Raw genomic sequence first — 27,219 nt, forward strand, 5'->3', positions numbered from 1 at the left:
GACTCTTCCCCAGAAAACATCCTTCACTTGCCCTGCTACACACCCTCCTCAAGTGTTGCTGCCTGAATGAACTATGTCCCTCATTCTGAAAAGGCTTCTTGCCTGTCTGGATGGATAGGGTTTTTTTGTGTGACTGCACACTGGCATGTGGCCCTCAGAAGCTTGCCCAGAAGAAAACGTGGCCCTCGTTCCGCAAGTCCCCCTCTCCCCTTGAGCTATACATCCATCTACCTCACGGACACAAACACAAAAATTAAAAAAAAAACATTTTATTGGCCCAGTTTGCAAGCTTCTAAATCCAAGGGCTGACTCCTTCCCCCTCTTAGGAAGAATCCTCGCCGGCTTATTTCTTTTTCCTTTTATCCACCTGGTTATACAGGGGGCTGAGGAGCATCGTGAGAAGAATGAGGCAGGGAATCAGGAAGTAGGGGCTGTAAATGGCGCAGAGAGTCAAGCGTTCGTGCAGCGTCTGGGGCGCAGGGTGCTTGGACCGCGAGAAATCGTTGAACAGGACGTGGCCAAAGATGGGGAGCAGCGTGGTCATTACGTGCGTCGCGTAAATGATGGCCGGGATTCGGATCCATTTGCAGTTGCCTGGATTTTTATTTTTAAGAGCAGAATTTAAATATTCTTCAAATCTCATTGCACATGCACACACAACTCTCCCTATATTATTATTATTATTATTATTATTTGTATACTGCCATATACCCGTAGATCTCAGGGCAGTTCACAACACAAAGTTACAAAATAAAATCACAATAATAAAATAATAATTTTATTAATAGTAATAAAAATAATTAAATTATAGTAATAAAAATTATAGTACTATATAATTAGTACTATATAGTACTATATAATTATATAGTAATAAAAATAATTAAAACAACTAACAATACCAGTGTATGCAAACTAATAAAAAATGGACACTCCCCAACAAGCCCCTAACCAATCCCCCAAGCCACAAATATCCAAATAAACATGTAACATTTAAAAACAGTTTAAGACAGCCCCGCCCTCCTTTGCATCTCACCCAAGCCCCCATCCCTTCACAGCTCCTTCCAGCAGTGCCCCCATAGCCTTAAAGTTCTTCTGTGTCCCTCCACGCCTGCTTTATTCAAACTTCTGCTGTTGTTTGAAACCACCAGTTTAAAGCCCGCCTTCTCTTTTGCTCCCTGCCCCCACCCCAGCTGCATGCAAATCCAAAATTGGGGTGCGGCACAACAAATCCTCCCAAGGGGGCTGCATGATGACAGCCTTCAATTATTATGTCTATATAAAGATTTATTTGGTGTGTGTTTTTTTTAAAAAATAGTATTTATCTTTCTTTTTTAAAAAATGGTATCCCACTTATCGAAACCTCTCTGTCCAACTTCCAAGAGACTGCGATCTACTCCCACTAAAAAAAAACAACAACTGGCAGTGATCTACCCATTGTATTGACCAAAGTTGTTGAGCTTTTTTTGGGGGGGGGGGTCAATCAAGATCCCAGGATCGACCAGGGATGCCCCGTGGTAGATGGCGATCTACCTGTTGGACATCCCTGACATAGAGCATAAGAACACATTAAAAGTAACTACTGAAGTTAATTTTTTTATATAATTATCTGTTAAAATGCAGATCAAAATGCTATTTGGGTAAAATTAGCAAAAGTTGCTGAGCTATTGGCCATAATGTTCACGAGAACCTAATAATAATAATAATAATAATAATAATAATAATAATAATAATAATAATATTTATACCCCGCCCATCTGGCCGGGTTCCCCCAGCCACTCTGGGCGGCTTCCAACAAAACATTAAAATACAGAAATCCATCAAACATTAAAAGCTTCCCTAAACAGGGCTGCCTTGAGATGCCTTCTAAAGGTCTGGTAATTAGAAGTGCCCTGTTGAGACCAGGCCCATCAAGTCATAGAAGCATAGAATCATAGAGTTGGAAGGTACCCCTATGGTCATCTAGTCCTGCAATGCAGGAATCTCGACTACAGCATCCATGGCAGATGGCCTTTCAAGCTCTGCTTAAAAACCTCCAAGGAAGAAGAGTCCACCGTTTCCTGAGAGAGACCGTTCTACTGTTCTAATTCCCCTGAAGAGCTGCTGCCAGTCATTGCAGACAATACTGGACTAGATGGACCAAGCTTCCTACATTCCTAATCACAAGTGCTTCCCCCGCACCCCACCCCAATTGGCACACCAACCTTTCCAGAAGGCATAGGCTGCAATAGGGAAGAAAGGCAACTGCAGGAAGGCTTCGCAGAATATGAATGCCCTGAACCAGGCAGGAGGGTCCTGCATCATGGGGTCCTTAAACGCAACAGTGTACCAAGTTGTCAATTCTTTCAGCTTAAGGAGAGAGAGGGCGGAAAGGGAATGTTAGCTGCAGCTAAACATAAAAATCTCCCATCACTTATTTTGACCACTCTTAATATGCCATCGAGAACAGAAGGTGGCTCGAAGCTACGAACTTGAGTTTGACCAAACTGTGGGAGGCAGTGGAAGACAGGAGTGCCTGGCATGCTATGGTCCATGGGGTCACGAAGAGTCGGACACGACTAAACGACTAAACAACAACAACAAATATGCCATCAGTACAAATGACTATTCAAAGATAAATATAAGCAAAAAGAATAGGGTCACATAGCCGCAGGTCACAGTGATCTAACAAGCCACGGTTTATTAGACCCGCCCCTCTTTTCTTGCCTAGTGCTTGTTAAACCACAGTTTCCTGTTACATTTGGACTTAATATTAATATTGGATTATGAACAAGGATATGAAACCAGGATCAGATCAGCCACCTGCCCAATCTGCAATAGGGAGATATTACCCACATTACTGGAGACTGGGAAACCGTGGTTTAATCTGGGACTACAATTCAATGTCATATCACAAGGAATTATATTGTAACCTGGGGGACAACTTTTGGCCCTGCGACAAGATCCTTCTGTAGGCCATATCGTCAGCAATGCCAAAGGCCCCACCTGCAATATGCATTTAAAGGAGCATCATTCCACTCTAAACAGGGATGGCTTCCCAAAAGAACCATGGGAGTTGAAGTTTGTTTAGGGTGCTGAGAGTTGTTACGGGTAGGAGACCCCCCTGATTCTCCCCACAGAGCTACAATTCTTAGAGAGTGGTTTAACAGTCAAAGCTCTCTTCCCATGAAACTAGGAATTGTACCTCAGTGTGCAGGAATAAGGGGGTCTCCCTAACAGCACCCTTAACAAACTACAACTCCCAGGATTCTTTGAGGAAAGGCATTGCTTCTCAAAGCGGCATGATACTGCTTTAAATGTACATACTGTACTGTATAGTGCATATGGAGCCAATGTGTGTGCTTTTTGTTTCTTGCAGAAGAACGGCCTCAATAATAATCTTAACAGCAATATATTAACGGCATAATCTCGGGGATCTTTCAGCAGTTAAGCTCATGCCTGGCAAGCACTGCAGTCAAGAATTCAGGCACATTGACCCGAGGGCAAAAAGCTATAGGCGCAGAGCAAACACTCCACTTGGCTTTACAGGCCCTGGATTATAGAATCGTAGAGCGGGAAGGGACCCTCAGGGTCATCTAGCCCAACCCCCTGCAACGCTAGAATATGCAGCCGTCCCAAACCTTGGCGTTATCAGCCCCACGCTCTAACCAACTGAGCTACCCAGGCTAGAAAGAGGAAAGCCTTCTGCATGCCGAGCATATGCTCTGCCGTTGATACAGCTCTTTCCCCTTTGGACTGTGTTGCAAGACGGGAGCTGCCGTCTTAAAAGGCACATGGAAAAGAAAAACAGCGTAGCAGACAAGGGCGCTCCTTCGCTTTTTCTACCCTGAAGCAAACCTCCCCCACCCCCTTGCAAGAATAGTATAAGAGATCTAATCCGCAAGTTTAAAAATGTGCGGAAGGGATTGCTTGAGCCACCCGCCCTCGGTTGCCTTACACTGCGGGGGTAAAATCCTGCCCCCGGGAGCGATTGCAAATCGACCAGCAGCGTGATGGGGATATGAGTGAGGAAATAGAAGGCGAAGATCCATTCCAGGAGGCGCGTCGCTGCTGCCCCAGCCGCCATCGCGTCTTTCTCTCTCGGTGCAAATCAATGAGCTTCCCTGCAGCAACTTCCCATCCGAGATCGGCCCACTTTTCTCCCTCCTTCATTGGTTTCTCCAAGAGCGGGAGGGGTGTTTCTAGCCCCACTTTGCGCCCGCCCATTTTTAAAAGGGTCGGGGAATGCAAAGGGGCCGGGCCGCTTCTTGCAAAAGGAGACGGAGCTCAGCGCAGCTGCCACGGAAAAGCGCTCGGAAAAGCAGCAAAGCCGGCGCAGGGAGGGGAAGCGGTTGCGCGTGGAAATCCCGAAAAGACACTGTGCCTTTAAAGCGCAGCCTTGTCCCTCGACGAACTCTGGGAAGGCTGTAGTTCGCCTCCCGCAGAGTTGCGGTGCCTAGCAGCCCTTAACAAACTACAGTACCCAGAATTCTTCGGGGGAGGAAGAAAGGTGCTTTAAAGAGATAGCGTGTCTTTTTAAAAAAAAATGCTTTACTAGTTTTAAAACAAAAATAATCAACAGATATTAAGGACAAAATAAAAAATACACTGACTCATTCATTCCTTGTTTGTTACTTATTCTGTATATCGTTTTGTAATTAAGTTTAACATGACCTCCGATCTTCCCATTATGTTCCCGAATTAAATTCCTTAAATGCGCACTTGACATTATTTTCTTGCTTCGGCGGCACATATACTAGAATTGGAATGATACAGAGAAGATTGGCATGGCCCCTGCGTGTCTGCAGCCTTCGTTGCAGCATTATTGATGATTAATTCATTGCACTCCAGGAGGCACAGAACTGTTGAGCTGGGGAGGGTGAAAGAAAACTTAGGGAGTGGTGGCGTGATTAACAGATGAATGGTGCCCTGGTTAGGCTGAAAGGCAGCAACTGGCCAAAGGTCACCCAGGGATCTAGTTAGACACTCTAACCCAGCCTTTCTCAACCGTGAGTCTCCAGATATTGTTGGACTACAATGGCTATTATTGCTAGCCAGCATACTGAGTAGTCAGGGATGATAGGAGTTGTAGTTCAAGAACATCTGGGGACCCAAGGTGGAGAAAGGCACCTCTAACCTCTATACCACAATGGCATCCCAGGGTACACACCAGTTTTAAAAGCATCACCAGTCACTTGGGTACCATCCAAATCACTGCGATTTCCTATTAAGTTCCCATCAGTGCAACGGGAAGCTGGTGTAGCATAGCAACCTTGGATGCAGCTCATCTAACCTGACATTCAGACAGTACACCAATTCCTGCAATTCAGAGAGAGATCGTATTACTCTCTTGCCTGTGGTTAGAACCCGGAGCACACCGAAAAAGTGAAAACAAGACCCCATGCCATTTTCAAGATGTATGTATTCCATGAAGATGGGTCCATTAGGACGAACAGGGTACTGCCCCACCAACCTAAACTCAGGCAGGCTCCACCTGCCTGCTTCCTAAAAACCATCCCAGGGCGTGGGCCTTCCTCACAGCTTCTCCTCCACCGCCTCAGTTACTTTTGTCAAACTCAGCAGTGTGGAGGATGGGGACAAAATGAGAATTAGTTCTGACTTTACCTGCTGTTTGGGCTTCCTGCCTTCCGCCCCACCAAATCCAATGGACAGTAGTCACTACTGGTTGGAATAGCAAAATTATGGGAAGTACTTACCATGGACAATAAAACTACTCAGCCAACAGCAATAACCAACCCCAAATATACTGACAATTTATTGGAAGTGTGTGGCAGAGAAATACAACCCCCCAGATGGGTTTTTTTTGCCAATATGATGCAACAAACACTAAACAACCTGTGTTTAATCTCAATTGTTCCTTTATTAATGGCACACAAACCATCCCTTTGATGCATTCTTCTTCTTCCTATGATTTGCATGTTTCTAGTTATACAACTAGACGGGCAAAGTTGAAGAGTCCTGGAGCATGGATGAGATGGTGATGTTTGGGAAGAGGTTTTTGGATGTGTGAGGCAAAATGGACAAGCTCCACTTTGAACCAGACTGCTGGGCACTCCAAATCCCAAAGGTGCCAGAGAGGGGCACTTAAAATAAATGCCAGTTCAGAATAAATCCAGTTCAGAATAAATCATCCCTAAGAGATGAGGGTTAAATGTTTTGATTGTTCAAATGGGGGCGGCGGCGGCGGGGGGGGGGGGGTAAGACAAGGCAATGAAAGTGCCATAGAATGTGTTTCAAAGTGCTGTAGGGGCAATGCACATGCCAGAGGAATTGTGTACAGGTTTTTATATGAAAAGCACATTGAAGGGCTGCAGCTCAGTGGTAGAACATCTGCTTTGTATGCAGAAGGTCCTTGGTGCAATCCCTGGCGTTGCCAGGTAAGGCCAAGAGCATTCCCGGTATGAAATCCTAGACTGCCACTGCTGCTGCCCGTCAGAGTAGATGGGCCAACTGTGAGTCTGTGTAAGGCAGCTTCCTTATATGACGGAAGCAAGCGAGAACAAAAACTCCCCGACAAGTGAACTCTGCCCTCCCTATGGTAGCCTGATGGGCAGTGAGGATGGAGAATAGTAGTAGCCCCACCCACTTTCAGCTTTTGCTTTATCTACGGCCAGATCCGCCCCGACTAACCAGAAGGCCTTTAAGAAATAAACTCTATCCCCAAGAGGAATGCAGCCCTCCACAGGAAGGAAAGTCCCCACCCCTGCCCTAGATGTCCACGTCTAAGTCTCCAGTAGCTGGCATGCAGCCTCTGAATGATCTGTTCATTTGACAACTCCATGTAGCAAACACAGCCAAGAACGTGGGTTCAATATTAAGGTGAAGTCAGCAAGAGAATCCACAACCCGCCTCGGCCAGATGGAGAACAGAAGACTTAGTCACGGTGCGTCTTTCGTTTGTTTCAAATGTCACATTTAATGTTTCCACCACTGTACTTCAAAATCTACATTGTACAAAGTGACCCGCAAGTGTGCCACATTTAACAGACCAACCTCTGAGATTTTACCTTTCATACCAGTGTCTTCTTGGGCTCATATTTAAGTTAAAACACGTTTTCTCATTCATTCAAGTGAATTGAAATGCTTCAGTTGGTGGTGGTTGTTCTTGTTGTTTTTAATTCCTCAGGAGCCACATAAAAAACAAAGATATTTCATAATCTTTGTTCGAGAAATTCAACGTTTGTCTCTTTCACAGCAAAATAATTACTTCATTGAAGTTAAAACTTCCAAAAACATAACTTAACTAATAGTATTCAGTTCCAGCTCAGATCACTCTTCTTGAAAATACTCTGCTAAATACAGATAACTTACAATAACTTTAACAGTTAATTGTCCATGACAAACACCAAGGTTTCTCTCTCTCTCTCTCTTTTAAATATCCCAGACCAATGTTCAAAATTTAAGACCATCCATTCATTATTTCTTTGTACAGGTGAAAAACAGTCTTCAATTTTTCTCGCCTTTTTTTAAATATAAAAGTTGGGAGGGACATTCAAGTTTCAAGTCTCCACACTGAACTTAAAAATAAAAATAAAAATCATGTGGAGGTAAACAAACCAAGTTGTATACTCCAGGAGGTAGAGGCCTTCAGTTTGTGTTCATATATATATATACACATATGCACAGAATAATTCAGTGTTTGAACAGAACACACACAAAAAAAGGAGTTAGCCAAAACGTAATAAAAGTCATTTACTACTGTGACATTTCAAGACTTCCACAGCTTTGCCTATGGACACAAATACAATTAACATAATTCCCTATGTGCTTTTTTTGCGTTTTTTGCTTTTCTTTTTCGCTGACTGTCCAGTGCAGAATTAAAAAAAAAACCCCACAATGTTTCACAGACCTAAAAATGTGCAAGCTACTTCCTCTCTTGCGCTCTCTCTCTCTCTCTCTCTCTCTTTACACAGCAATGGATAGCAAGATTCTTTGACATTATTAGCCCCAGAAATGGAATTATTTACACACATTTGCAGATGCACGCATGAGGGGGGGGGGTAGAAAGGGATGGTTTATGTAAGAAAAGAGCAGAAAAAACTTCTAATAAAAATAGATTAAATATATATATATTTATATATATTTATTTATACCAGAGGGGGGGGGTAAAAAGGAAAAGGGGGGGGTTCTCATCTCTCCCTAGTCACAAACTCATTCTTTCTACTCGCAACATCTGATTGGAAAACAGCACACAATCACCCCCCACTAGTGAGAAGCTATGTATAGGGTTCTTCTAAACCGCCGGATGACACTATTGCCATCAGGTGGGTCTCACGATTGGTCACAGTTTTAAAAACTTCTGTAATCCCAAAACTTTTATTCTCTCGTTTTAGAAAAAAATCCCTAATCTTCAGGAATGGCTCAATATCAAAAATGACTTATCCACTTGGAAAAAAAAAGAAGAAGAAAAGCCCCATCATTTATTTATTTTTTAAAGCAACTTTCCCACCAATTTGGTTCAAACCCTCCGTTTGTTCAGAGCCAAGCAAGATTACAGCTGCGCTACAATTCATACTTTAAAAACAAAACATGTGCAACTCTGGATAAAATAATATATATTTGTTTCCTCCTAAAAGCACAACCCCACCCATGACAGGAATTTTAAAAGCCTAGTTAACATTTCTAAGTCTTATTCATATATCATACAAGGATAGTGGTTGTTAATTTAAAACTTCATTAGTAAAATTACAGTACAAGCATGATTAAATGTCCAGAATTGCAAATCCCAGAATCCAGTGGAAAGCTACATTATGTCTTTCAGTAGTACATCTTCCACGTTTACTCCCAGACCAGTGGAGATGGCGGCATCTCGGACGGCTGAGCGACCGTGGAACTGGAAGGCAGAAAGACACAGAAGATCAGCGTTCACTTGCAAGAGGCCACAGGAACACAGAAAAGGCCACGTCGTATGCTAGCATGGCAGTGGCACTTGCCACATGTCTGTGGGGCAGGGCGTGGGGAGGGAGGAGAGCCTTGGCAGCCAGAATGCACAGACTGCGGAAGAAATATCGCCCCCTGATTCGAGAGGTGTGACTGTGGTTGCTCAGAGACAGAGAGAGAGATAGTAAGGCTATATGAGATAGTACATTCCATACACTGAAAGCACAGCCACCCCCACCAAGAGATTCATCTTAACTGTAGTTTGTTAAGGTTCTTCTGAATTTTAATTTGGTGAGGTGCAAATTATAATTCTCAGGATTATTCAGAAGGGAAATGTGCTTTAAATATCCCTTTGTATGAACACACTGTGCTCTTGCCTTACCTATTTCCCACCTTGTCTCTTGCAACCTTCCCCTCACATCTCAGTTCCCATCACAACTCTCCTATCAAGAGGCATTCAACCCCCTTGTTGATCAAGGCATGTAACTAAATTCCTTCCACTGGCTTCCTATCCCCTTCTCTGCTTAACACCAATTCCTTCGCCTAGATGAGTGGCTGATTACTGCTTTATGGAATGCTTCTAGCACACCCAATCAAGTAAAAAAAGACTGTAGCGCCATGAAAAAAAAAAACCAAGGGAACAACTCGCCAAGTGCTCTCTGTTCCTGTTCAGTGGGGTTTTGCATGGCAGCAGGCAGCTCTTGCTGGACAAAACCAAATCATGGTAAACATTAAAGCACTCAAATAATACGTTAGGTGCATGGCTAGAGTTGTTGCAGAGCCCTTAATTCAAATATAGGCTTCGTTTTAAAAGTTGCTGCACCACTAAAAAAAAAAAAGGTGAATGAATATCAGATGTGATTACATACAGTTACCTAATAAAGCTCTTAAAAGCAGCAGATTGCGGGTTGATGCACAGAGGCACTCTGTTTCCTTTCTGCTGTTCCAAAATGAACTGATGGATTATTTCTGAAAAACAAGAAGTGATTGGGGATGAAAGGAAGCAAACCCGACTTCACACAAGCTGATAAGAACTGCATAGCACATTAGGGTCATACATGCATGCCTAAAGTTGGACACCACCACTTAAGAAACACAAACATTCATCAGATCAGGATGTACCCAAAGCTCCCCACCTCCTGTCTCAGTTTGGTTTTTCTCAAAGTATTCAGGAGTTTTACTGTGTTTTCTTTCTTTCTTTCTTTCTACTACTGAACAATCACACAAAGTGTAATTAGAGTGGTCACCTGCTTAAAGGAAACTTAAGTTGGTTAATACCATGAGCCGTAGTCAATTAAGTAAGGAAATCTCTACAGTAATTTTAAAAACCCTAACTCTTTGCTTTGAACATGCTTAGGAAAAACAGCAGCAACACCTTGTGGGGCAGAAATCTGCAAAATGCCAAAACATTCCCATTTTGCATGTATTTCAGAACTCACAGATAAAAGAGGGGCACTTCTCACACATATGCTGTAGTAAAGGATGCTCTCTACATTATGCTCTCCAGGCACAATGTGCACACATATTATGTATGCTCTGCTTTATACACAAATATTATATGTACCTAGCTCTGTGTGCATGTTTATCAATCTGACATAACAACAAAGCAGTCAACAATAAGCAAGAGGAATGAGACATTCCTAACCTAAAATACTGACCTTTAACCTGCCGAACAGAACTGAGGTTCTTTTCAAAAGTATCGTCGAATTTGGGATTCGTGATGGGTTCAAAATCACTGGTGTAAACTCTTCCAGTAGAGGTGGAAAAACAACATTTACACATACAGGTATGATATCTCAAACGCCCTTCGTCAAGATATGGATGAGCTAAGGCATCCTTAGCGGATATTCTTTTGGACTGGAATATGAGGGGAGGGGGAGGGAGGGAAAAACACAATTAATTATTTTAAAGGGGGATTTTTATTTGCTCACATATATTCACAACATGCAAATATAAAACTAATAATTTTTCTAACCTCTGTGTACTACTACAAAAACCACTAGGAGGCAGTGTTTGCTTGAAATAGCCAGGGCTGTGAATAATTCAACTTTCCCCCACACAGCGACAGGTGGCTCATAAGTTAAAACCATATACTCTTCCGCACCTCACCCCACCCCAACAGAAATGCCTTCTGGAACAGTAGTTCTGATACTATTAAATTACTTTGTTGCAAACAGCTTCCAAGACTATATTGACTCGCTGGACCCAAAGGGCATATTATTAAGAGCGCTAGCTGTTTATAGATAGGTTGGATTAATATGTAAAACATATTAGGTGGGGAGAGAAAGGAGGAGGAGGGAAGGAGACAGAGACATCTGTTTTATAGAGAAAGAAAACATTTTCTGGGAGTCTGTACCTGTAAGGTTCCACCCAAAAACCTTAAACTCATCAGGCTTGTCTACTCTCCTTACCTCTTGGAAACTTTGAAAGTTCATGCCTTGCCAGAGGTGTGGGACTTCAGGGCATTGAGTGCTAGAGCTAAAGCACTCTTGCCCTGTGGCTTTTTGCCTGCAGCCCCTGAGAGGAGAGTGCACACCGCTCCAGCCAAGTGCACTCCTCCAAAGGGAGTGTGGAAAAGGGGTTGCCTTTAATATCCCGTATAGGAAAAAACATCCTAGGCAACCTGGATCTTCTGTGGAACCCTTTGCCCCACCCCTCAGAAAACAACACAGAAAGGATTGATTTCTCTGAGGCTGAAAAAGAAGTCGAGACTACAAAAGATCTTGCTGCCTGGGACTGCGGTGCTGCTGCTGTTGCTCTGGGCAAAGATGCCCCTTTCCAAAGAGAGTATGCCAACTAGCACGGGGTTGTTGCTCAGCATCCATTTCTGATATTGTGGTTGTAAGTTTGTATTGAACTGCATCAACTGTTTTGGTGAATATGGTTGTTGTTGTTTTGCCTTATATGCTATTGTCTTTTTGGTACGATTATAGCAATTTTAACAACTGCTACTTTTTAATGCTATTATTTTCATATTGTGAGCTGCTTTGAGCTGAATGTTGTTGTTGCAAAACCATTGTGAAAGTATTAAAATCAAATCAAAGCAAGCCTCCGATGCCGCTGCCCAGAGCTTCCCATACTGCTTGTTTTTGAGGAAGAGTGGGGTCTGAATCCTAAGGGCCTGTTAACTCTGGAGCGCTGTGAACCAAAACAGCAACAGAATTCCTCTTTAGTGAGCCTCTGCCATACCTCTCACCCAAGGCAAAAAAAAACCCCAGGCATGCCAAATATGCTCTTCCTTCCGGGAAGGTCTGAGCAAAGAGATAGGGCTTTTTGGAGGAAGGAGTAACTCATCCACAGCCACCCTCAAGAGTCCTCTAGCCACAGGCTGCCTCTCCAGTATTGCTAAAATGCAGGAATGCCAAGGATACTTCATGGAAGGTGAAAAGTTGAACAAATGGCTCCAGACCAAAGAGGAAGGCACTGAACCCCCCCCCCAACACAAGTGGCAAAAGGGGAGGGGGAAACCACTTCCAATAGAAAGGCAAGCGCCCACATGGTGCCAATCAAGTGTTCTGCCACCAACACTTAAGCTGAAGAAGGGAGCCCAGGATGAGTCACCAAACACCTTTGCATGACAAAATCCCACTTCCCTTCCGAGGGTGGCCAGTTGTAAAGATAGAAAATCCACAGCCGGCAAGATGAGTTGAAAGGAGCTCAGAGGAGCTCACGCAATAGAACTGTTTTAACAGCAGTGTTTGCTTGCAGAGAAGGAGAAGGAGAAGGAGAAGGAGAAGGAGAAGGAGAAGGAGAAGGAGAAGGAGAAGGAGAAGGAGAAGGAGAAGGAGAAGAAGAAGAAGAAGAAGAAGAAGAAGAAGAAGAAGAAGAAGAAGAAGAAGAAGAAGAAGAAGAAGAAGAAGAAGAAGAAGAAGAAGAAGAAGAAGAAATGGAGACCCATGAAGATTCACAAGGGGCTATGGAAATCTGCAAATCTGACATGCACCTGTGTTTCAGTATGAAGTGGGGAACTGTGTCCACACAGCTTTGTTGAAATGGTTGTTCACAGAGTGAGGCTCTGTTTAAGCCCAGTGTCTCCTACTCTCCTTTCAGAGATATCCTCGAAAGGGGATACTTATGACCAAACAGTAGTTGACACAAACCAATGGGTACAGGGTGGGCTTTTTGCAGAGCTGTTTGTGTGCCTCTTTCAAGATGGCTGGGCTCACTCCTTCACATAAGGATGCGCTGATCATGCCCTGGAGCCATCCTGGCAAACCTCCTTGGGCTGAGAAAACACATGGGTGGCCACATCGTCACAAGCACCTTGTCCATGTGACCAGGCTGCACCAGCCACCTCACCGGAGACTTCAGTGAATGTGGACGTGGTGTCTAGATTGCTATGGAGCTGAGCGACCTTAACCCTATGAGCACACACAAATATATTTTTTTTCGATTTCCATCCATTCCCCACCCTCTCAAAATGCAGAACACGAAGTACCAACTCACTGGATCAAAGACCAACATCCTACAAAGGAGATGAACGGCTTCATGTGTAGCCTGGCTGGATAATGTATACAGGACAGGAAGGGATGGCTGCGAAGAGAAAGAGAAAACGCACTGAGCCTCATCTGATACATGCAATTCACCCTTAACATAAAAACCCAATGCAATGGTGCTACTTGTGTGAAGCCTAAATCTGAGCACAGAGGGACTGAAATGGGACAATGTGCTAAGCTCCTGTCCCCAGTTACTCCCCAAAATGTGGAGGGGAGAGGACTGCAGCTGAAAACCTCCATGAAGGGTTCTCAAGCAACTCAGATCCCCAATCATGCGGACTGTAACTCATGCGGGAAACTTTGCATGGGTAGTAGAGGCTCCCTGCTCAGACCTTGCCCTTCCACAAGTGAGAGGGCAAGGTGGGAGGAGAGCTTAGCATGCCAATTTTGGCTCTCTGTGCTCACAGGAAAGTTTCACATATGAACAGAACACCTGCAGAGACCTAGAGCAGGGGTGGCTAACCTGCGGCCATCCAGATATACCAAAGGTCCCATCAACCCTGGATATGCTGTCTGGGGCTGATGGGAGCTAGACTCCAGCAACATCTGGAGGGACACAGGTTCCACATCCCTCAGCTAGAATCCACACAGGTATATAAGAAGAGCTCTGCAGGATAAAAGCAAGTGTCTCGTTTCAAAAACTCATCAGGTCAATCCCACCTTCATTTTCTCATAGCAAGATGCATTTGATTTTTCGCAAAGCTGCTAGAAGACTCGATTTTAACTTTCTTAAATGAAGGCAGGCAGGGAAAGAAATACAGGAGACAACCCTGCTAAAACTGAAAAAAAGGAAAAGGCAAAGAGCCAAGAAAAGCTCATCTTGTATCTTTTAAAGTTATTGTTAAAATAGGCTCATTATCCGGAGCAGAATGTGGGTTCAAAACCTCTCAGTATTTCGTTTCATTCAGCGAAGCAAGTTTCTAGGTTTTCTAGGTTATGGAAATGTGTGCACAAAAGGAGATAAAGAGGACAGCATTTCTAAGATTTAATCACTGCAGTTCTCTTAGAATTGTGAGGGTAAACTGGAATTAACACAAAACTGAGAAATTGGGAAATTGAGGTTGGCTGTTGTACAAAACTGAAATCATTATAACAAAAATGACCATATTTCTATAATGAGTTAGATGGACTGGAGAAGCCAGTCAGATGTTTTTGTTTTGTTTTGTTTTGTTTTGTTTGTTTGTTTTGAGTGGCAGCCCTGCTAGCTGGAAATCCAAGGTCAGTTGATTCCTGTATTCCAGAAATCTGTCATGTCTGGAGCATCTCCTCCTCCCATTTTTGTTCAGTAAGGATTCCTGAATCTTAGAATCTATGTAAGTATTCATATATATCCTCATTTTGAAGGTCACTGATATTGTGCAGTAATGCTGTACATAATTGGTAAATTCTATATAGATAAAGGTATGTAAACTCATCAACCCCCCCCCCCACGCATCTTCAGTAGGAAGATAACCTGAGCTGTCAGGGGACCTTCCTAGAGGGAGCCTCCCCCCACCTTGCTGACCAGCACTTCGCCCAGTGAGAGCAGCAGCAGTGAGTCAGGTGGGGGGAATGAGGAAGTTAGCGGGATGGAGGAAGCAAGGCTCAATGATGTGGGAGAGCCCTTGCGCCACCTTAACCAAGAGGCGGAGGGGAACAGGCAGCCCCTTACGGGGCCCGAATTAAGGCGCGCCTCTAAACATAAGGTCGGGAGGAGGCGTTTCGGGGTGCCCAAGCTCTTATGCTGGTCACACAGCAGGAAACGTCTACTCCCAGATTCTGCGACTAGGAGGTCATGTTTTCTGCTATCTCTGCACTGTAAATATTATGCACAATAAAACCATTAAAGACAAGTACGGACTTGGGCGTCTTTACTTGAGAGTACAAGCAAGAACACCATTACATGAGCCAAACCTACAGGGGTGTTAAAAGGTCACTGAAATGACTTGCGTGAAGCCCTTAGAACATTATCTATCTACTCCCTACCCACCTACCTACCTGCCAAGTATTATTACTGTTCATTTGGAGGACATTCCTCCTTCCATTCACAATACTACTCTTCATTGTCAGCATAGTCTCTCCATGCAATGCACATGCGCACTCAAGTGTACACACACATAGAATCCAATGAATACAGACATTCTTACTTACAATCTCCCTAAGAAACACAAGAACAAGGATTATGCTATGTAGTATATTTAGATCACAAAACCCAGGTTTTCATTTATTTTAATTCTAAGCTTACTGTCTTAGTCACTCATAAGTTTCTTCAGAATGGGTTTTGGTTACTCCCCCCCCCCCTTTTTTTTTTACAGACCCAAGCATGAGCACAGGAAATGAAGTGCAGTACAGTGGTACCTTGGTTCTTGAACTTAATCCGTTCTGGGAGTCCATTTGACTCCCGAAACCATTCAAAAACCAAGGCGCAGCTTCCGATTGGCTACAGGAGCTTCCTGCGTGCAAGCGGAAGCCGCATCGGACGTTTGGCTTCCGAAAAACGTTCACAGACTGGAACGCTTACTTCCGGGTTTGTGGCATTCAGGAGCCAAGCCATTCGAGAGCCAAGGTACCACTGTACCTCTCCAAAGCTACTGTTGCTATTCTCAGAACCATGTTTTCGGTGAAAACGCTCATTATGGGTCAAGTTACTTTTGCTTCTTTCTTAATGTAAATAAAATTCAGTTCACAGAACAAGCAAGTAATGCTACCCTGTTTTTGTATAAAGACACTAGTATTTATCACATTGACAAACTGATTTTCAACCAAGATGGACACACATCAATGTATTAGTTAAAGCCCATCACAATTTACGGTACAATATAAGCACATGGTTTGGGGGAGAGGTATATGGGGGAGGAAGGCAGTGGCTGGCTTACTAGACAGCCATTAGTTGTGGTCACCAACACACACACCCCACCATCCCCGCACCATCCTCTGGCAGACAACGGGTTTGGGAGTGAGGCATGGTGTGATATCACAAGGGTAAAAGGAACAGCAGGAGCCTCTCTTCCAAGCAGTATAAAGACTCCTGCTACTTACTACCTTCTCTTCAACTTTGCCAATATTTTTGGGGACAGGGATCTGCAGAAGGCCCAGCAACCTGTTTGCTGGGGGGCCAGAGCCGCTTGCTCCTAGCAAAATTATTTGTGGAGACTTGTGTGCATATGGTGGTAAGAAAATGCAGCCCCCAGGGCAGAGTTTGCAGCTCCCTGTTCTAGCTTCATGTTTGGCACTTGCATTTTGATCTGCTCTTGCCAGAGCCACTTGGCTACTTTATTCCTTCTGCTGAACCTTCAAACCCTCACACACACACACACACACACACACACACACAAGTCATTATTTGAATGACCTCCCTAGAAACAGAAGACTCTTCTGCACAATGAAAGATGTTTCACTAAATACTGCCAACATCTATTAGGGCCATATGAACTACAGGAGATCAGGGACTACCAGCTGGAGATTATGGAAGCATTTTGGACATTGGCCCTCCGTTCTCACCCTTACTTTCCAGTGGCTCATCCTAACAGTGTCCATTGTCCAACAAAAAGACTAGTAGAAGCTATGCTTTTGAAGTCCTTCTTCTGAGTCACTATGCATTGGATCAAGGATGCTGAGAGATTGCAGCCTGAGGGTGCCTGATCTTAAAATTAGAATGAGAGCACAAAGGGGGAGTGGGGGAAACAGCTCCAAAATTAAAAGTAATTTTCACAGACAAAAATAGCCCTGACCTCTTTATGCAAATCTAAAAGCCTTGCCATTTTCTTTTTAAAAAAGAACATTGCCTAAAATTCTGGGCTTTGAAGCTGTTTGTTCTCCAGCACTTCCTACACTATCATTTCCTTAGCATGGTGCTTTTTCTTTTTTTTAAAGAAATCATCTGCTTTCCTATGCAAATATAAAAAGCAAAGCTTATTACAAGAGGTCTAGAGTGTGCAGGTGCTGGGAAAAAACCATTAGGAGGAAAGAAAAGGGGTAGAGAGAGATTATATAAGAGTTTTCCTATTAATGGAAGATGATTAATTGTTATTGGTATGTGGGAGGAATATGCTGTATGCCAACCAAGGACTAAAACATACTCTGCCTGAAATATGATGAAGCAATCAAACCTTTGCCTTATCTATTTATGGGAGAACATTAATAGAAAAGGTTAGGTGCTACAATAGCTTTACAGAAGCTGGCAAACTGTATTAAATGTTTCATGAAAGCTGTAGGGGATGCTCTCTGGGCAAGACATCTTACACCTGCCACAGTTTATCCCCACCCCAAGCCAAAAAAGGGAAGAAAAGCCAAGTGAGAATGAATGCTCTGCAAGGATGCCTATTGATTTATATCACATATTCAAACTGCTATAAAATCAAGCATGTCTTGTATGAAGCTGTATTGTGTAAGTAACAGGGAAAGGTTACAGCTCATTCGTACAGAATTTGCTTTGCCTGCAGAAAGTCCCAGGTTTAATCCCTGGCATCTCATCTTAAAGTTGGGCGGGAACCCTGCCTAAAACCCTGACCGAGAGGGACAAATGGGTCTGACTAAGTATAAGGCAACTTCCTATGTTCCTATGTCAAGCCGCTAGTCCACTTAGTCTGGTACTGCCTTCTCTTGACAGGCAGTGGCTCTCCAGGGTCTTAGGCAGGGCCTTTTGCCCAGTTGTCCTTTTAGGGAATTTTTAAACAAGTGTGTGCAAAGAATGGGATTTACCATTCACCTAGCAGGCCTCATATCTCAGGAACTGCAAAGTTGACCTTCTGCTCCCTTTCATTGCCCCTCCATTTTATTTACATACAAAATGATTGATCCGTTCTATTATGGTAGCATAAGAAAACAAAGTCTTCATCTACAGAGAGGTTTCCTGCTCCCTCTTTCTTCAAAAGCTCTAATAAACTTATAATTCCTTAGCAGTATTATTTATGGCCCTGCATGCACAAAATCATAGCTCTCTATACCCAATTGTACCAGAATTTCAGTGAAGTAAAGTTTCCTTTTTCTTTTTAAAGGACACAGAGCTTGTTTGTGAGCTGGGAATGTTCCATAACATCCTCTGCTGAAGCAATACATTTTCTTGAATGAGGCAGCTGCTGCTCTACAGATTTACAAGTCACTTTATAGTCTCCAAGCATTATATTTAATTTCCTTATATCTTCTGCGGATATGCCCAAGACACAGATGGTGAAAGAAATTGAGGTTAAGTGGCTTGTTTAAGTAATTGGATTGTATTCATTCTAATTTAGCCTAAGTGTTATTGTTCATATGCTACCATCAACGCACATGAACTCAGAACTTTCTCGCAGTTTGCTATGCATGGTTCACTAGAACCACACACTGCCAGCTACACCTATACCCCAGGTCAAGCAGACCTGCCTGCTTTCTCCAACAGAAACCTATTGTAACAGGCAACTATGTCTTGAATCCAGGACTAAAGAGTTACACATAAGTTCTTGTTCCATATATTTTAGGTAATTCACTTTGTGACTGCTGCCTGGATCAATTTCCTGCCTCTAAAGTGCCCTTGGTTTAAAAGGTACAATGCATTCAGAAAAAAAACTAAATATTGCAGAAACACAGAAATGAAAGAACCTGTGAGGTCACCTAGTTCTCCAGGTCAGAAACTACTTTAACTGGCCAAGAGACAGGCTGTGCAGCACAAAGCCCCATGTGATGTGAGATACACAGGATATAGTTGGAAGGCATATGCTTCAGCAAAACTACAGATCTAAAAAGGTCTGGTCAGTGGCTGGGCTGGGAAACCACACAGAAGCACAAGGGGAAACACTCTGAAGATAAGGCAGAATGTAAGTTAACTGAACTATACCCAAACTCTATTTTAGGATACTTTCTTATTTTATAATCTTTCTTTAAAATATGCTAAATATTGACAGAGAATGGAAATACCACGAGCTAAGAGAATGGTATACCAAAATACGGGAGTCAGCAATTCTGAATAAAATATTTGCCCATTTTATTGGTGAAATAGGGTAGGTGTAAAATCAATGCACTGAACAGGAATTCGACCACTCAAAGTACTCTGAAATAATACACATGGTTAAACAAGAAGAAACCTGCTCCTTTTATTATAATGAAACTACCACAAAGTACACTAACATTGTAATGGTTTGGATTAAAAATACTCAACTTGTTATCTTGACCTAGAGTTTTGTATCTTAAATTGTCAAATGTTTTGTAGAAGGATAAATTGTTTTTGAATAATGTGTGTTTGATAAATAATTTATATGGTTAATATTTCTGAACTTCAATGTCCCACTTTTCTAAAATGTATTGCCTTTTGTCCAATTTCACTAAATATATTAGTGATACAGCATAGTGTTTCACTGGAAAAAATATTTAATGAAATGATTCCAAAAAGAGGATTCCTGGCTGGCCTTCAGTTATTTATCATTCGATCTTGTGCCCACTTATTGCCACAAATATTAAAATCTTACATTAGAATAGGCCCAGATTAGCACCTCCATAAGGTGGTTGCGGAATGGGATTTGTTGGGAAATTCAGAGTCAAAGTTTTTCATCCTACCTGTTTATGAGGACCCCTGAGTATGTGTGCCTTGGCGCCTTCACAAGCTGTCCTCATTGCTTCCAGTGACGGTGTTCCTAAGAGATCTGTGATCAAATCCAACTGTAAAGATGGAAGAAATTGCCCACAATTTTAATTTGGATAGAAACATATTCTTTTCAAACAATGAGCACATACACACATTCAAATTCTCAGTATCCTCTGGTAAGGCTGGCAGAGAGTTACTGCCAGTTACAATACTGAACTAGATGAACTCAATGGTCTGACTCTGTATAAGGCAGCTTGCTATTTTCTTAAATGAATACACAACTTTGCACAATCAGCCTCTTCCCTTCTATTCCCCACTTTCTGGTACTATTTGAAACTGCGGCAAGTGTTCATGTTTACACATGTATGGGATTTATAGCTTGCCTTAGAACCACAAATAAAACCACAAAGATAAAAGACAGTAAAACCAGCAGATTAAAAGCCAACAAGAGGACATAAATTTCCATTAAAAGCATGAGAGAACAGGGGAGACTTCACTTGGCTCCTAAAATATGACAAGAGATGGTGCCAAGAACACATCCAAGCAGATAGTTCTACAGTTTGGGCATTGCCACAGAGAGGTTCTCTTTATGGTAGACATCCACCTAGCCTTAGAAGGCTGCATAACAAAGGCCCCTTATGATTATCTTAAGTGGCAGGCATATATTCACCTGGGGATATATTGCAGCCTTCACTGGTTTTTTTATGTGCCCAATGAGCATCCTGGAAATAGTAACCTTTAGAGGGGGCTGAACAATCTGTTAGGGCAGGCACCCCCAAACTTGGCTCTCCAGCTGTTTTGGGACTACAACTCCCATCATCCCTGACCACTGGTCCTGTTAGCTAGGGATGATGGGAGTTGTAGTCCCAAAACAGCTGGAGGGCCGAGCTTGGGGATGCCTGTGTTAGGGATTCCTCAGGCCCCAAGGACTCAATTGCCTGGAAGGTTAGAAGGATCTGAAAGCCTTCGAAAACAGTAGGACTAACATGTCCATAGTCCCACAGGGTTGCGTCCACCTAAGTTCTACTCACACAAGACCATTTGAAATTAATAGACCTAAGTTAGTCATTTCCATTAATTTCAGTGGGTCTCTCTGAGTGGAACAAGCATGTGATACAACCCACAGTGACGCAAACCCCAAAAGAACAGAAAGAGAAAAACTGAAGAACAGAAAGAGAAAAACTGAAATCAGCGCAATACGTTGTTGGGGCAACGGCAATAAAGGAGAACTGCCAAATACAGTCACATTCTGAAAAACTTTTGCAAAATTACCACTCTTTGCATTGGTTTACTATCTACAAAAGGGTGAGCAACTTAGGTCCCAAATACTAGAAAGACCACCTTCTTCCCTACAGATGCTCTCAAGTGTTAAGATCAGCAGAGGGACCCCTCCTGGTGGTTCTGCTATCCTCAGATGTTTGGGTGGTGGTGACCCAGAAAAGGGCATTTTCTTTGGCAGCCCCCAAGTTTGTAGTTTCCTCCCCACAGAGGTGCATCTGGTACTTTCGCTATACAGCTTTTGATGAATGATCAAGATGCATCTCTTCACCCTGGTCTTTGACCTGTGTTTACAGGACTCACCCTATTCCTGTGACTGCAATTTGTTTTGACTGATTATAATTCTGAATTTTAAATGGCTGTAAACTGCCCTAGGACTTGTTGGTGAAGGATAATAATAATAATAATAATGAAAATAATAATGGCCATAGCAACCCACCTCACAAAGTGTTCCTGTGAAGGTAACAGACTTCAAAATATTTTGCACATTAAGCGTGCTACATCTGAGCTTGATTGCTTAATAGCTATGATGAGTGCAAGTAAAGTCAGGATGCAGTCTGAAACACTGATTTAGGGCAGGTTTGTGTAGCCCAGTCCTGCTACTTTGACTGGCAACAGCTCAGCAACAGGTCTTTCCCAGTCTTGCTACTCAACATCCTTCAACTGGGGATGATGAGGATTGAGTCTGGACCTCTTGCACAAGGCGTGTGCATCCTACCACTGAGCTATGGCAGCAATCTTTCTACCACAGTGTTACGGATGCTCGCCCGAATATACCATTGGCAGAATGCAAATGGCAGCAACCAAGTCACCATTTGGGGGGTAGGTTTAGCTTCTCAAACTGTGTAGTGGGATTCAGTGCTGGATCTACAAGTTTTGATATAGAGGGCAAAGGTCTGCTCTGCTGCCCTCCAATCCTACAGGTGGATTGATGGGGCAGGGGATGAAGTCTTTCACTCCTTCATGTTGCATGCAGATTTCTTTCTCTCAGCTGCTGAGGCGGGACAAACTGGACTCTATTATCTGATGAACTGCACTCCCTTATCACATGCAGGTTGTCTGAAGCTATGGGAGTACTTTGTAGATATTGTAGACTTCATATGAATGAAATCCAGTTATACTCCTTGCGAGTCGAACATTTTGCTCCCAAAAACCGAAAACCCGGAAGTGAGTGTTTCAGTTTGTGAACCTTCTTTGGAACCTGAACGTCCGACACAGCTTCCACGGCTTACAACTGGAAGCTCCCGCTGCCAATCGGAAGCCACGCCTTTGTTTCCAAATGTTTTGGAAGTTGAATGGACTTCCAGAATAGATTCCATTCGACTTCCGAGGTACCACTGTATTGCTAAACCTCAAACTCCATTTAGCCACAGATTCACCCGAATCTTGCAGAAACAATTTCTTGATAACACCGTGTTTACTTTGTTACATGCGATCCCCAGCAAATTGTCGCAACATCCCTTCAACTCTGGAGATGACAGATGACAGTGGAAACTAGCATACTTAAAATGGTAACCACCGGAAGACACTGACACTGTCGGTATATTTACCCAAGCATTTTTATATTCTAAGAAAAACTTCGGAATAACATTTCACTTTTTCTCAACCAACTTTTTTATTATATTTTTTTAAAAGCATTTCTAGTTTGCAAATTATCAGCCACCCACACCTGTTCTCGCAACTCCTGGACAAGATGGGGGGCCTTGGGCAAGCTTCTCTCTCAACCTCCGCTCACCATTTGTCATATAAGAAGGATGACAATCTACCTCAGAAGGTTGCTGTGAGCATGAATCAGATCAGCAAGCTGTAAACTTGTTATCTGCAGGCAGGAGCTAATGGACCCAGGAAAAATAAGAACCAAGGCTGTCGGCTCAGTGTTCTACATGGGCAGAAGAACCATTGCACAAACATTCAGGAACCCCTGTTTATTTAAAACCTTTATATTCTACCTTTCTACCAGTTTAGGTCCCTCTTAAACAGAATTCCTTACTATAATAAAAATGCAAAGCCAAAGGGGCAGCCACCATTAAAACTACTTTTAAATTAAAACCATTAAAACATTTTTTTAAAAAAAACATCCTATCACAATTAAATGCTGCCAAGCGCTTAAACCAACAAAGATGTTCTTAGTTAGGAACATGGGAAGTTGCCTTATACGTACAGAGTTAGACCAACAGTTCATATAGCTCAGTATTGTTTACACTGATTGGCAGTGGCTTTCCAGGATTTCAGGCAGGGGTCTCTCCCCAGTCTTAGCTGGAGATGCTCACTTGGGATTGAGCCTGGGACATTCTGAAAGCAAAGAATGCCATCTACTGCTGAACAATGGTCTCTGGCACAGAAAAGAGGAAGAAACCTGAGAAATATATCTGGGGAGGAAATTTTTCAAGTCTTGGTGTGACCACACAAAAGGACCACCACTGGAAGCCACCCACCTCACCTCTGAAGGTGGAGAAACTTGGAGCAGGACAAACTCACATGGGAGGAGGTGATACCTTCAGATCTGCTAGTTTGAGATTTTGAACTGTGAAGTTTAAAACTAGTACCTGAATTGCAACAGGAAGCCATCCATTGTAAAGTCCAGAGAGAAAGATGGGACACTCTCCCTTATTTTGGATGGGCTAGGCTGCTTCAAAGCATTACTTAAGACATTACAACTTCATTTATCTAACTGTCCCCCAATGGAGATTTCAGATGTTAAGAATGACCAGAATTTGACACGCACTGAATTCCATCCACTAGAAGAGTCAGAGAGCCAGGCATCACTTGCTAATCAACGGGGTTAGACTGAAATGCCTTCATACCTGCTGAATGGGACTTTGCGCTTGAAACAATATTCTCCGTCCTAGCAATTCTGCAAATATACAGCCTACGGACCAGATGTCAATAGCATTGCTGTAGTGACGGCTGCCCATCAGGATTTCCGGAGCTCGATAATACTGAGTGACAACTTCCTGAGTCATGTGACGAGATTCATCTAATTCTTCCACCCTGGCCAAGCCAAAATCACAGATCTGAAAAAGAAAGAAACAAAGAGGTGAGTAAATACTTGGTATATTTATACAGATTTAAGAATGGTGACCGATATCTGAATCTACCTTCCTCCAAACAGTCTACATAAAACCTGGTTTGGGCCACACACACATGAAAACCAGGCATATGTACCTATGGGATGCACATTTGTTTAGCTAAATTTTAACAGTTCGGGACTGTTCGCTGTGGATGTAGCCTATCTTGATTTCGGCAAGGCCTTTGACAAGGTGCCCCATGATATTCTTGTGAAGAAGCTGGTAAAATGCGCACTAGACAATGCTACCATTCAGTGGATTTGTAACTGGCTTACTGACCGAACCCAAAGGGTGCTCATCAATGGCTCCTCCTCATCCTGGAGAGTAGTGACTAGTGGGGTGCCACAGGGTTCTGTCTTGGGCCCAGTCTTATTCAACATCTTCATCAATGACTTAGATGATGGGCTTGAGGGCATCCTGAGCAAGTTTGCAGACGACACCAAATTGGGAGGGGTGGCTAATACCCCAGAGGACAGGATCACACTTCAAAATGACCTTAACAGATTAGACAACTGGGCCAAAGCAAACAAGATGAAATTTAACAAGGAGAAATGTAAGGTACTACACTTGGGCAAAAAAAAATGAAAGGCACAAATACAGGATGGGTGACACCTGGCTTGAGAGCAGTACATGTGAAAAGGATCTAGGAGTCTTGGTAGACCACAAACTTGACATGAGTCAGCAGTGTGATGCAGCAGCTAAAAAAGCCAATGCAATTCTGGGCTGCATCAATAGGAGTATAGCATCTAGATCAAGGGAAGTAATAGTACCACTGTATTCTGCTCTGGTCAGACCTCACCTGGAGTACTGTGTCCAGTTCTGGGCACCACAGTTCAAGAAGGATACTGGCAAGCTGGAAAGTGTCCAGAAGAGGGCAACCAAAATGGTCAAAGGCCTGGAAACGATGCCTTATGAGGAACGGCTTAGGGAGCTGGGTATGTTTAGCCTGGAGAAGAGAAGGTTAAGGGGTGATATGATAAGCATGTTCAAATATATAAAAGGATGTCATATAGAGGAGGGAGAAAGGTTGTTTTCTGCTGCTCCAGAGAAGCGGACACGGAGCAATGGATTCAAACTACAAGAAAGAAAATTCCACCTAAACATTAGGAAGAACTTCCTGACAGTAAGAGCTGTTCGGCAGTGGAATTTGCTACCAAGGAGTGTGGTGGAGTCTCCTTCTTTGGAGGTCTTTTAAGCAGAGGCTTGACAGGCATATGTCAAGAATGCTTTGATGGTGTTTCCTGCTTGGCAGGGGGTTGGACTGGATGGCCCTTGTGGTCTCTTCCAACTCTATGATTCTATGATTCTATGATTACCAGGGTCTGAAATATTTCAGCAAATGGCCTGAAACTTCAGCTAGTGGCAAGTTTTCAAATTTCACAGTTGCGTTCATGCTAAATCTAGCTCTCCCAATATAGGGGTGAAATGTTCATTAACTGTTGTCTTCTTTGTGTTCAGACTTCTCAGATTTCTCGTGTTTTTGATTTTTTGTGTGTGCAATTAAGAGTTTGTCCTACCAAAGGTATTATGTGTGTTTATGTTTCTATATACAATCCCCCTGCCCCACCATCTTCTACAAAGTAAACTAGACTGTTTGTGAGCAGGATTCTATCCTAGCCTTTACTTTGACATACCGGTAGTTTTCCCTGCATATGATTTTTTAATTTTTGTATGGAGGAGCATTCAGTTGTGGAAGCTCCCATCTGCAGAATAAATTGCTACAACAAAGACACAGGTATTTTCCCCCATAAGAATGAGGATGAAGAAACCCATAAGTGAGACCTTTGTGCACATAATGGATCTTAGAAGCAGAAGGGTGTGCAGATCAAGACAAATCATTGTATGATTGATAAATATTGGGATCAATTTAGCTTTTATGTTGGATCAGATGGAAGGACCAGGCCCCTGCCGGATTCCTGGGCTGCATTCCTACACCCACTCACTTAGGAGAAACAGGAGACTGTGCTGTTAATCTGCAGAGAAGAAATGCTCCTGGCTTCTGAGCAGGAGGTGGGGAGAAATTATAGTCCTCCAACTCCTTCAAGCCAAGTCAAAGCAAGGCATTGCTATTCCCCAATATTGTACAGTGATGCCTCACAAGACGAAATTAATTCGTTCCGCGAGTCACTTCGTCTTGCGATAGTTTCGTCTTGCGAAGCGCGGTTTGCCGCAGCAAAAAAAAAAAAACGCAAAAAATTCATCTTGCGAAGCACGGCCATAGAAAACTTCGTCTTGCGAGTCACCCAAAACATCGCAAAACGCTTTCGCCTTGCGAGTTTTCTGTTGCGCGAGGCATTCGTCTTGCGAGGCATTACTGTACAAATATGAGAGTGGATGACAAAAACTCTTGTGTTCAATGCCATATTCATAATGGTAACAATGTACCGGAATGAAAGGAAACACACTTTTCAAATGAAGAGGCACCTACTTGAAGAGAATCAACTCATACTTATCACTAGCTCTTTTTCCTAGGAAGTTCAGGGTTCCTGGGCTTTGCTTTAAGCATCTCAGAGCTACAGACAACAAGAGGATTATAGAAGCGACCTTCTATTTCTATTTTTGAAAGAAATAGCAAAACCTTTTTGGACCTGGGCATGGCATGTGCAGTATTTTTTATATAGGTGTGGAAAAAACCACCTTAAGAACACAGTTGCTGTTCACAAGTAGGTTCCCTGGTTTAATGTCTCGATGCAAAATACCAGCCGAATGTAGGTATTTCAGACCTGCAAACAAAAACAAAAAAGAGAAGCTGTTTAAAAAAAAAAAGGCACACTATGCATAGAGTAAAAGGAAATAATAGATCCTGGAAAGACATGCAAGGTGTGTGAGTGACTGCATGACGTAAGGCATGAGCTACATCTACATACAAAATATGACATCATATTTACAATGTTTTGTCATAAGGTTACAGGTAGGTAGCCGTGTTGGTCTGATGCAGTCAAAACAAAATAAAAAAATCCTTCCAG

At 43.0% G+C, this 27,219-nt stretch overlaps 2 protein-coding genes and 1 pseudogene across 3 annotated transcripts in view; 1 reads left to right on the forward strand and 2 right to left on the reverse strand.

Moving 5' to 3' along the window:
• Positions 1-253: 253 nt before the first annotated feature.
• TMEM97 (transmembrane protein 97) lies at positions 254-4,471 on the reverse strand. The gene is made up of 3 exons (XM_035140227.3): positions 3,935-4,471; positions 2,202-2,346; positions 254-594 (listed from the first exon to the last, which is right to left on the reverse strand). Exons 1-3 carry the CDS (start codon positions 4,061-4,063, stop codon positions 344-346), a joined length of 525 nt encoding a protein of 174 aa, XP_034996118.1. The 5' UTR covers positions 4,064-4,471; the 3' UTR covers positions 254-343.
• Positions 4,472-4,712: 241 nt separating this feature from the next.
• On the forward strand, positions 4,713-4,813 carry LOC118097436 (U6 spliceosomal RNA; annotated as a pseudogene).
• Positions 4,814-6,887: 2,074 nt separating this feature from the next.
• NLK (nemo like kinase) overlaps positions 6,888-27,219 on the reverse strand; it is a 92,428-nt gene continuing 72,096 nt past the window's right edge. Inside the window, exons 5-11 of one of the 2 annotated variants that reach the window (XM_035138795.3) lie at positions 26,891-26,976; positions 23,990-24,199; positions 19,880-19,981; positions 13,323-13,409; positions 10,535-10,733; positions 9,752-9,845; positions 6,888-8,829 (exon numbers count right to left, since the gene is read on the reverse strand). In XM_035138795.3, the coding sequence (XP_034994686.1) occupies positions 8,775-8,829; positions 9,752-9,845; positions 10,535-10,733; positions 13,323-13,409; positions 19,880-19,981; positions 23,990-24,199; positions 26,891-26,976 (833 nt within the window). In that variant the 3' untranslated portion in view covers positions 6,888-8,774. Of the gene's footprint in view, positions 8,830-9,745; positions 9,846-10,534; positions 10,734-13,322; positions 13,410-19,879; positions 19,982-23,989; positions 24,200-26,890; positions 26,977-27,219 lie in introns of both variants that reach the window. The other variant, XM_088657992.1, reaches the window with a different exon arrangement.

Source organism: Zootoca vivipara, chromosome 14 (assembly GCF_965207765.1).
Source record: "Zootoca vivipara chromosome 14, rZooViv2.hap1.1, whole genome shotgun sequence".
NCBI lineage: Eukaryota > Metazoa > Chordata > Lepidosauria > Squamata > Lacertidae > Zootoca > Zootoca vivipara.

Excerpts from the sequence above, each read along its gene's own strand:
- TMEM97 (XM_035140227.3), bottom strand. The coding sequence starts at position 4,063 with ATGGCGGCTGGGGCAGCAGCGACGCGCCTCCTGGAATGGATCTTCGCC. Across the intron at positions 2,347-3,934 it reads CAGGATTTTACCCCCGCAGT|CTGAAAGAATTGACAACTTG; the intron begins GTAAGGCAACCG and ends TCTCTCCTTAAG. Across the intron at positions 595-2,201 it reads AGCCTATGCCTTCTGGAAAG|GCAACTGCAAATGGATCCGA; the intron begins GTTGGTGTGCCA and ends ATAAAAATCCAG.